An 11,518-nucleotide genomic window follows, 5' to 3' on the forward strand; every position below is an offset into this window, starting at 1 on the left:
ATACTCTAAAAGTATACAAAAGTAATATTAGAGTTGGCAAAAACTGACACGACAATATTTCAAAATGAATTCTATACAAAATAAACGGATTCGGTTAAGGAATTTAAACCCATTTATTGAATGATTTGACATGGCATAAAACAAAATTTAAATGAATAAAGTTAGAATCGAAAATGATTCATTTATTTGTATTTAAATACTTTTTATTCTCTACTTACAAACCCAAAACTAAAACCACATTTAAAATAATAATAATTGGGTTGGACCTGTACTTGTTCCGCTTAAACTTGTCATGCTATGAATTTCGCCTGTTTTCGCCTTTTTCTTTCTGCTAACTTATTTTTTCAACACGTTTAGAAGGTGATAAAATTAGGAAATCTCTTTCAACATATTAACTTCACATAGCACGCAAATTAAACGGATAAGATTAGAAAATCTCTTTCAACACTACACATTTGCCAGGTCTAGATAAGATCACGTCTAGGAACTCACAAAACTTTTAAAATGGTGAGATTAGATGCAGATATATTTCTCATTTCAATAAACACAGTCGACATTTACATGATATGCTAAAAATCGAAAGGAACCACCACCCCACTAAACCTCCCTTCCAACACCCCATGTATATATCTAAACTCAATAATTTTCCTATCTTCTTTCCTATTCATTTACATAATCCTATTTCCTTCCATACATCATACACCACCCAAAAAACCCCTTCTTCCCTCCACCCTTCCCATATTCCCCATTCCCCAACCTCAAAACCTTCTTTAACCTCGGGCCACAAGTACAATCCTGTTCACATTTCAGCCCAAATCTCAAGCATCTTCGACCCGGTTCCCAGGCCCACAAAAGAACCCGGCCCACAGAACCGGTCCATAATAAACCAGCCAAAATGGGTGCATGTGATGCAGTCTATAGAGCTTCAAGGGTGATGGATGCTTTTGTAAATACAGAAAGAACAAAGGGTGCTTCTTCTCCCGGGTGTATAGTTGTTGGCACTATCGTGTACCCTCTTGGATCGGGTTCTAGTACCATTTCACACGATATTTCTCGAGAATTTACGTAATCGGTCCCTCCAACTGATTCATGTAAATAGATGTTGTAAGCTGCACGACGTCCACGTGTTTTAATTATCCTCATCCCAATGTAGAACATCATGGAATCGTGACTAGATTGATAGTTTCTGAATCCCGCTGTTGTTCGTGAAAAACTCACCCCCTACAAACACACATCATTCACTCCATTAATACATATAAAATCCTTAAACTTTTTAAATTTGTATCAAATACACCATTATAACTCGCTATATCAGGTTGTTTACCGGTTATAATGGTATAATCAGTACAACAAAAGGAGTTTAAAGACGTTTTAAACTCCTTTTGTTTACACCATTATAACCCGCTATAGCAGCCTAGCAAAGTTGTTTACCGGTTATAATGGTGTAATCAGTACAACAAAAGGAGTTTAGAGATCTTCTAAACTCCTTTTGTTGTTTGTTGTTACAATTAACAACTACATACCTGAGTCAAGGTTATGAACACGTGAATGGGACACGATGCGTCAGAACCCGTGGCCCGTATTCTAAACTGCGGATTCTGATGCCACGTATCATAATCCTGACACCCACCCGCACTATACCCCCGCCATTGCCCATGCACGGAGTATCGCATCTCCGGTGGATAAACACGGCAAACATAAATCGACCGAAAATGAATCTGGAAATCTTGCCAACTCATCCAAAATATCCCATCTCTCGCCTATTACAATCAAAAGCTCAAAAAATTAAAACCATATTTATATAATCTCAACATGTATGATTTATTATAACATAAACATAAACATATTAAATACCCGAGGGACATGTTTAAGTTTGTGTTTCATCCTGTCCGTCCATTCGGGAGATGAATCGGACCACGGCCCGTTCCATTCGACTTCATTAGCCCATGGGTTTCGGATTTGAACGAGTTTATGGCCATCAACTTCACGAACTTGAAGCAAGGAATACGCGTGTCCTTGAACGATTCCACTTGAAGAGATGTGGACATCTGAGCCCGATGGGCTTCCGGCTCCTAATAAGAATCCTTCTTGTTTGAAGCGGAGTAATTGAGACCATAATCGGCCACTAGCGAGATCGATTTGGGCTTGTGCGCTTCTCATGTCGATTTCTTCACCGGCCCCACCTGTGAGGTCAACTAGGGCGTCTTGGACTAGTCCTCCTTCTAGGGCTTCGTAGGACCCGTGGAGTTTTGCGTATGCTTTTTCTAGTAAGGAAACCCAGAGCTCGTTGCCTTTTTTGCTTGTGGCAAATGCGGGTTTTCCCGGGGATTCGCATGGGATCCAGTCGTCCACCACAACCGGAACCCATTCGCCCTAACAAGATTACAATGTTAGATGATAGTATTACAATCAACAAAACCACAGGCTCCAGAATATACCTGAATGCAGAAACGGACAGTGTAGATTCCTTCCTCATTATATTCCGGTGTAATTATCACTTCTGATATTCTTGAAACCTCAGTCAGAACAGCAACAGCACTCAAAAACCAACAATCACCCAAACGCCCCTATTCAAAAACACAATTTAAACCAAACAACCACATGAAAAAAAAAATCCAAAAAAAGAAAAAGGAAAATGTACCTGACAAACATCAGAAGGATTTGCATCACCAGAAAACAAACATGGAGGAGAACCCAACTGATTCTCAGTGACTATTTCCCTTGGTTTCATCCATTTAGACACAACCTGCAATTTAGAAGGTGGATTGTCTGGATCAAGAAACAATGACCTGTCAATTGGAGGAAACTCTTGATCTGTAAAGTGTGCTTCTCCTTTAGCCAAAAGGTTTTCTTTCACAGCAAGTTCAACCGATAGCATTCGTTGAATAATCTCTTCATGTGTTTCCATTCTTGGTTTTCTCAACCTTCTTGCAAAAGAATCCATATCCACAATCACCCCTTCACGTTCCGATCTCCTTTTCCTCCCACTTGAATACTGCCCATCCCAATCCACGTCATCACGGTCATACAAATCCACCTCAGCAGGATCACTATCCCACTCATCAACCTATCATCAAAAGTCAAACCAAACATTGTGTTATGTGGTGATCTTGATCTGTTAGGACCCATACATACTGATATACAAACATACCCCGGGAGGAGAATCACTCCATTGCCAATTATCTTCAGGGAGATCAAGCATATTGTAATCGGTGGACCCCATGGCGGCAGGAAGAGCGGAGATTTCATCTTCCAACAAACATCGCCCCCAGAGAAAAAGATCCATTATATGCATTTTCGATTCCGCCCCTTCACTATCCGACCGCCCAAACGCGTCCACATCCGTAGGCGGTCTGACACCCACCCAGACGTCAGTCCCCGGTTCCCAAATCCCATTCCCTACCCGCAACGGTAATCCGGTCTGATACCCGTCAAATCCACCGTCTAAATAACACGTCGCCTCCCCTAAATCCGCATCAATCGTCACAGTCACCGTATGCCACCTGGCAATCATAAATTTTTTAATATTATCTGTACATGACATAACACTATATTTGACAAAAATATCATTTGAACCTATTGGATTACCTTCCATCGGCGATGCATGCTGCACCGATATTCCACCCTTTTGATACGGTAGACTGTCTGTCTCCTTGGCGGTCTTCTTTGGTTATCAGTCGAAGCCCGACTTGTCCCGCCTCGATTCCTTGCTCGGACCCCGCCACGAGAATTTCCCAACAAATTTGTTTTTGAAATTCGGTTCCCAAGAGACAAACGGGCCCTGACTCCGGTTGGATCATAACCGCCATTGAAAAACTAACTTTTTGTGTTTGACATATCGTGGGGTCCAGTTGACCGCAGTATCTTCCACTTGTTACCGGTTCATCATCAAGAACACACACCGCACCCGGTATTCCCGTCTGACACCCAAAATTATAATTTCAATTTTAACTTTTTTTTTTAAAAAAAATGATAAAATTATGATTTTGATGAAATGGGAATTGGGAATTACTTGGAGGGCGCGACGAGATAATTGAGTGGCGCGAATTCTTTTTGCAATACTTGAAACACGTTCACGGGCGAAAGAATCATCAAGAACGGAATCACCGCCTACCGCCCGCACGGCGGCTGACATGGCGGCAGCCTCCCGACTTCCGGCGTTTGGAATCGATGATATCAATGTAGCTTCAATCTCCTTCCATTTTCTTTCTTCTTTTTCCAAAAGAGCTTTTCTCCTTTCTTTACCTCTCCCTTCCTCTTCACGTCTCTGCATCAACATCTCCTCTTCCATCTCCTTCTCTCGTATATAACTAAAATCCCAAATACAAAAAGTGTCAAATTAGGGTTTCCAAGAATCAAGATAACAAATTGAGTATCTCGATTCGGATAACTTTTTCTACCTCTCCTGTATAATTTCAAACTGTCTACGATCTTCCGGCATCCATTTTTTAATCTTTTTAGCACTTAGATCCGAAAAACCAATGCTATCAAGAAAGAGTCTTAATCGAACCTCATCCTGTAACCCAAATTTAAAACATTAACACGAATAAAACATAAATTACTTCACATGAAATGGGTTCATGGATTCATGTGTTGACCTGTACACGTTCTGCTTTAGCAGTCAAACCGAGTAAAAGAAGTAAATAGCCACCGAATTTGTCCCACATGTATACCCACTCAGTATCGATTGCTTCTTCTAAAGCTAGAATTCGTGCATGTGCACACATTTCTCTTCTGTAACCTACATCATTTGTTGAATCATGTTGGAAACATATCCCGTGTTTTATCTTTCTAATAATCGATCCAGCTGCTAGTTCTTCGTTTTTTAATCTATCTCTTAGTTTCATAACATCTGCTCTTGGAAGCACAAAGTTTCCTGCTCTATCACGTGTAACAGTTGGGTCTCCAACTAAAAGAGCAGCTGAACTAGCAGACCTTTGTGGGGCCGAATAAGTTCCCGATAAAGCATTTCTTGTCTGAAAAAAAAAATCATTTATATAAAATATAAATCAAAGAAAAACAATATTAAGTTATTAACTACTAAAAATAACTGGATTTTTATATACCTTGGTGGCAGAACGGGCGATTGCTTGAATGATGGTGTCTTTACTGAGAAAGTGTACAGCATCTTCCATCATCTGTTAATTGAAGAAAAGAATTCAGTTTTTTAGTGGAAAATAATGTTTTTTTTAATTAAAGTATAACTTGGGTCAAAGTCAAACCTCGAGAGTCAAACATGGTCGAGAGACTGCAAACCCGAATGATACAACAAGTGTAATTGCTGAAACAGCTGCTCCAGCAAATGGTGGATAGATTACTAAGCTTGCAACAACACCCCACCCTTCAATTGCTAGTGCAATCCCATAGAGGACAATGAAAGCTACACTGTTGAACAAGAGTAGATTGTGTTAGAGAAAAGCATTTAAAGAGGTGGGAATTGGAGATTCCGACGAAGTGGGAATTGGTGATTCCGATTTCCTACGAACCTGACGTTTTTCCCGCAATCAGCATGAGCATCGTAAACATAAACAGGGAGAACACGTGGAGAGTATACTACTATGGGAGGTGAAAGAAGCACCTATTGGAATAATAATAATAAATAAATAAATAAAAAGTTTATCATAAGAAACCTATAAAAGATAAGCTTCAATAATATAACATGATTGTAGATTTGTATTTATAATTCTATATAAACTTACAGTCAATGCCCTGCCAGCAAGAAGAAACAAGAATGAAAAGTAACCAACCGAAGCTCCAACGAAAGATCTCCCTTTAATTTGATAAAAAAAGTATTGATTATGTGTCTCTCATGAAGGTTATCAACAAAAAAAAAATCAAAAAGATAAAAGAAAATGATGAGGTTTTTGTGTACCTTGTCGCCATCCAACAAAGAATGCAGCAAGGGCGAGTAGAAATGCAAGAAAAGAAACAACAAACATTTGCATTCTTGTTAAGTAAAAGTTGTTTGAAGCCCAAAAGTGGATGATTCCAATAGCTAGAACAATGAGGAGTAGAAGTAAAAGGAAAGATGCCCCAATCTGTTGTCATACAAAACATAAATAAAGTTATAACATAAAACCCTAAATCATAAACCCTAAATAGTAAGTATTTAAACATGGAATTACCGTCCATGGTTGAATTATGACAATTACAGCCGAAATTGCACTAAGAAGAAGAAGAAGTCCGATAATGACAAACACATAAACACCTCGTGAAAGTCTCCAATTATCATCCTTCCTGAAAATTTCCCACAAAAATAATCAATTAATGATTAATCGCCCTTCAAAACTCTTTTTGTAATTAGATATAATATGAGATATACCATTTAAGCAAACCAGAGGAAAGCGATAGCAAAGCTGGGATGCAAACCAAAGGAAGTAATGCAGCTAAAAAATCGGCTTTTTCAGGTACGTCGTCATCTCTAGAGTTCACAACTTCAAGATATGATGCCCCACAAAATGCGACCAGAACAACTACAGAAAAAGGGCATAATGGTAAATTGAATACAGTTTTTATTATAAAAAAGGAAGAAGATAAGATAAACGTGAGAAAAGTTACCTGAAAATATGGCGACACATATGGCTGAAGATAAAGAGAAACGATAAGTTGCAAACCATGAGGCAATTGGTAAGAGTCCTGTAACTATCAATGCGATTACAGCAGCCATGGCCCATCCGATGTAAGCTGAAGATGCATATGGAGATTTGATACTGTTGTCGCCACCTGTCCACCCTTTGTAGCCTAAATCCTCTAAAGGCTTTGCAGATACGATTGCACCTAGGGCTAATACGGATCCAATAAAGATTGATATGCAAATCGAAAGTACAACTCCCTGAAAATATTTTAGAAGCTAATAAGTTAATGGGTAAGAAGTAAGAAGATTAAAGATAAGTAGATACAAACCTCTTTCATCCAAAGTGTTCGATAGTTTCCTACTTGACCTCCATAGTCAACTCTTGACACCCAAAAACGGTACCCGTTGTGTATCCAAATTGGAATTGCAACAGAAAGGCATGCCACCATGAGTGGTAAGGTTAAAGATAATCCAAGAAGAACAGATGATTTGCTGAAATATTAGTTGAAGATGGATTAAACTTAAAAAAAAAAAAAATATTTTACTTGTGAATCTATTGAAAAATTAAACTATTGTACCTTAAGAAAGACAGCAACAGACCAACACAAGTGCTTAGAAGCCAAGCGATAAAACCATACTGAAAAATTCAAACACAGAGTTCATGAATAAAGAAAAAAAATAGAAAAAGAAATTACAAAAAATGTAGTTTACCTTTCGGGGTTTTGAAGTCATCACCATGTCTTCAGCTTGTAGTGATCGAAGGAAAGCCATAATGGAACAGATAACAAGTGATAGTAGCAAAACAGCACACCCGAATTCAAACTGTAACCATTTTTGTAGATTAGAGATAAAAAAAAGAAGCAACTTTCATAAAGATTTTGTATACAAAGGAAACCCTTTATACCTGTTGATGTGTTGCACCAATGACTTCGACTGTTTTTGGACGAAAATGCCCCACAATGACAGTTTCAACAATGAACACAAAACTAAAAAGAACCCATGCACGTTCTGGAGTCCCAGCAATATGATGCAAAAGGAGTCTGAAGATTCTAAGCCATTTTTCAAGTCCACGAATCCTAAGTTCTTCAGATAATGAAATTTGATTAGGCAAAGTGTTATCAACAACACCATTTGAATCACTAATCATAATATCAGTATTATCACGATGATCTCTATCAGCATCAAGACTACTCCTTTGCAACAACGCGAGTATTGTGGGGTCCAACCCGTTTTCTTTCAACATCACTGCAAAATTCGGATCCAAACCCTTATCTTGTAACAAATTAGTCAACTCAATGTCCCCTTCTCTTGCCCTTTTCTTCAACAAAGACGTTATTCTTGGGTCATTAAACTTTTCTTGAAACGCCAAAGCTAAGTTCAAGTCAAGTGTTTGTTGATTTGAAGTTGACTCATCACTATTTTGGTCAAAGTTTCTTTCAGCTTCTTGGACAATTGATCTGCAAGAACTACTGTGTAGAACTACACTAGGTCTTCCACTATCTAAGCTTTTTTCACTGTTGATTCCTTCTGCATGATTCCAATTGTTACCTAAATGACCAGTTTCTGCACTACTACTACGTTTCACACTTGAACCACATCCTTCTGATGAACTTGAAGAACTGTTTTGTTCTTTTTTTCTGAACCCTTCTCTGAGGCGAATCACAGTGCTTTGTAACGCATCTCTTCTTGCTGCTAAAGGGTTTGTGACTGACAGGTGGCGAGTCACGGCTGCGCCAAGTAAGACGGACCCCACAACCGCATAACTTATACAGTGTCCAAGATACCTATCCAGATAAAGAACACTCAAAAGTTCAAGAAACAAAGGTAAAAGGTGTGTGTGTGTGTATGTATAAAGATTAGAGGAATAGAAAATTAGAAAAAATACCAGTAATGAACTCCAAAGCATATCAGGAAGACACGAGAAGCACCAGCAACAAAAAGAGCAATGACACGGCTTTGAAGAAGCTCAAACCCGTATAAACAGGCACCCATGTTCCAATCTAGGAAATCGGATTTATGGTGTCAAAAAGTAGATAGAAATCAAGAAATTAAGGAAGATAGGGAATTAGGAAATTAGGAGTAGCATTGGTTTAATATGTATATATATACCAAGAATTATAACAGCAGCTGATGTGATAGCCCCGAGCCAATTTGACTCCTTTGCTGTTAAGCCATACAATATAGAATACACAAGAAGTACAAGAAGTGACCCGAGATAAAGAAGCCCAAGATGTGACACCCTGAAAGAGTTATTACTCCTGTTAGTGAAAATATGTCGCAAGATTCATAAAGATGCAATCTTTTTTGTGAAAAGACCATGTAAATGTATGAATAGATAATAAAAGATTGGAAAAGGGATAAAGGGTACTTGCCTTCTAGATTGTCTAGGATATAAGTCATTTGGATCTGGTGGTTCTGGTAAACATGCAACTGGGCCAACTTCAATGCAGTCAGAATAAGCAAATTTGTATGCGCTTCTAACATATTCATCAACATCCAAACCGTTTCCTGTAATGATTTGAGCACAAAAAGTACAATGAGGAATAAGCAAACATGAGAGAAGAAGAAAGAATAGGTTATAGGTCACAAGTGAGTAGTGACAACCTACCATTAAACACCATTCTGCAAATGAAGAGCATGTTGATTGCTAAAGCAATTGCTGAGACCCCAAAGAAGAATCCAGAAGGTGAATACCGTTGTGGGGCAGTTGAACCAGCTGTAACATAAACTGCACATAGTTCATATGCACAGAGGAGTGCAACAGCTAGAAGAAGAAGAACAGCAACAGCTCCTATTCATGAAACGACATTTGTACCCTTTAATATCTTTTAGAAATGCATGATATATATGTAAGATGTTGTAAACTTAAAGGAAAATGGATATGGGAGATTTGAATCATACTTGAGCTTTGCCACTGTGTTCGCCACCATAGCATTATGGAATAGAACGCCAAAAGAAGAGCAGTTCCAGCCATAATTACTGCTAAACCAATAATATCTCTCCCAAGTATTAAGATTAACCAACATCCCCATGTGATAAGAACTACAATTGGAGAAATGACAACAAGCCATGCACAGAGGGATAGAAAACCACATAGTATTCCCAACTGAGGGCCTTGGAGGAAACTTGGCCATTTTCTAGCAAAGATCCAACTGAGCAAATATGACAACAATAACAGAAAGTGTTAGGTGATAACTTTTAAGAGGTTCAAAATGAACAAATTGAAACCAACTGATTAATAACTTAAGGCATGTTAATCTAAAGTCCCCTACTTATGGTTGAACATTTAAGAGGTTCAAAATGTACTGTTATATACTTATATACCCAATTTCCAAATCTTCCTATTTTTAACTTTCGAGTTCTGTTTAGCTGAAAAATGTAACATGAGGTGATCTCGTGATAAAGAAACAGTAGTCAAAAAAAGCTATTGAATTCCCCATTGCTTCAAATGAGAACCCAAAACGACAAAAACTGGTTAACAAAACAGGAAATAAGGAAGAGAAGTACCTGTATATCCGCCATGGCCGCCAATTAACAGCCCAAAGTATCGCAAAAGAAGCCAACCCCAAGAAAGAGAAAAGGGTTCCCGATATTATGCATGCCAACATTACATCCCTGTCATCCCCTTCCATGGCTTCTTCCTCCCTTTTCTCTCTAGCTTTTCAACTACGCCGCAGATAATATACAGAAACAAATCAAAGCGTGATTAACATATAATGTAAAACAAAACATAAAATCCAACCTAACTAAGTTACTTTGAAACCAAAAAGATATGCAATTGAAGCAAACAACTTACTTCACTGAACTGGTTTCAGCTGCCAATAACATCGTGATAACTTCTAGGACGCGAAATTGAGTTCTAGAGAAACTAGGGTTTAGTTTATTTTTTCAGCTGGATAGCACCGTCATGTAATCAATAAACAAAATCAGGAAGTTAGGGTTTTGAAGAATGTAGCGATGGACGACTTCAGCAACACCAAGTTTTGGAATTTTCTTCTTCCGTATGAAACCCCTTTTCGATTTGTTAGAGCTCCTATTTACACGCAGTTTCACACTCAAACACACAGTGAAAAAAAATGAGAGCTTTTTAGCGAAATTTGAGAGGAGGAAAGAGTAAAAGATTGGGGATACTGGATAGTGGTTTTGTAAATAATGATAAAATAACAGCAGCTGCATATGCTTGTCTCAGAGCAATTCAAGTCGAGTAGCTGGAGGGTGGCGCGTGGCCTACACAGCCAATGAGAAACGAGCGGTGGTTCTTGACTGAGAAATATATTGGTACGTGTACAGAGTGATTGCGTCCGCACGTGGGGAAACCTTATCGTTCAGACACCTTTGGTCTATTTCTACCACTTAATTACCCGAGAAAAAAAACCCGGTTTCGTGGAGAATTAGTGGAAAAGTGTTGATTAAAAATTCTATTAGTTGAAAAGTAGGGGGACCCATAAGAAAATTTGTCAAACTTGATAGTCTACGATTGAAAATTTTGGTTTATAATTATTGGGTTTATATTGGACTTTAGGGTTTGAAATTTGAAGCCGAATGGGCTGGACCTAACTAAGGGTATATATTTGAAAGCTACCATTTTGGGCTTCTTAATAACTTTATAAGTTATAATCAAGAAATCATGGTGATCGACTAAGCTTAACTCTTTGTTTCTTAATGTATTGTCGATAACGTGATCGATCGTCTCATCTTATTTAGTTTTTCAATTAAATGAAGTAGTATGCAGGATTTGCCGATTGGGTAAAACCCCCATGTTTATAATTGTTATACAAGATTAGTTACACAAAATGCTAAGATTATCGAAGATGTAAAGGAGAGGATCAAAGTAAACTAAAGAACGAGAGAATTTCGTATATACCCTTATTAAAGGTCTAAATACCGGATTTACCCTAAAATATAAACAATATTTATCTGACTTAAACCTAAAATATTATATTT

General features: G+C 38.1%; 1 protein-coding gene across 1 annotated transcript; it reads right to left on the reverse strand.

The window, feature by feature from the left end:
- Window positions 1-497: 497 nt before the first annotated feature.
- DEK1 (calpain-type cysteine protease family) lies at window positions 498-10,696 on the reverse strand. Its single transcript, XM_079054823.1, has 29 exons — window positions 10,371-10,696; window positions 10,082-10,240; window positions 9,476-9,726; window positions 9,183-9,365; window positions 8,947-9,082; window positions 8,684-8,814; window positions 8,460-8,574; window positions 7,479-8,358; window positions 7,286-7,396; window positions 7,153-7,211; window positions 6,904-7,066; window positions 6,559-6,832; window positions 6,323-6,473; window positions 6,126-6,237; window positions 5,873-6,038; window positions 5,700-5,770; window positions 5,487-5,578; window positions 5,223-5,385; window positions 5,067-5,138; window positions 4,599-4,976; window positions 4,401-4,516; window positions 4,013-4,310; window positions 3,589-3,920; window positions 3,152-3,503; window positions 2,642-3,067; window positions 2,439-2,567; window positions 1,855-2,373; window positions 1,524-1,760; window positions 498-1,221 (listed from the first exon to the last, which is right to left on the reverse strand). Exons 2-29 carry the CDS (start codon window positions 10,204-10,206, stop codon window positions 916-918), a joined length of 6,348 nt encoding a protein of 2,115 aa, XP_078910949.1. The 5' UTR covers window positions 10,207-10,240; window positions 10,371-10,696; the 3' UTR covers window positions 498-915.
- Window positions 10,697-11,518: the final 822 nt, after the last annotated feature.

This window comes from Lactuca virosa, chromosome 6 (assembly GCF_052849685.1).
Source record: "Lactuca virosa cultivar CGN04683 chromosome 6, Lactuca_virosa_CGN04683_v6, whole genome shotgun sequence".
NCBI classification, from domain to species: Eukaryota; Viridiplantae; Streptophyta; class Magnoliopsida; order Asterales; family Asteraceae; genus Lactuca; species Lactuca virosa.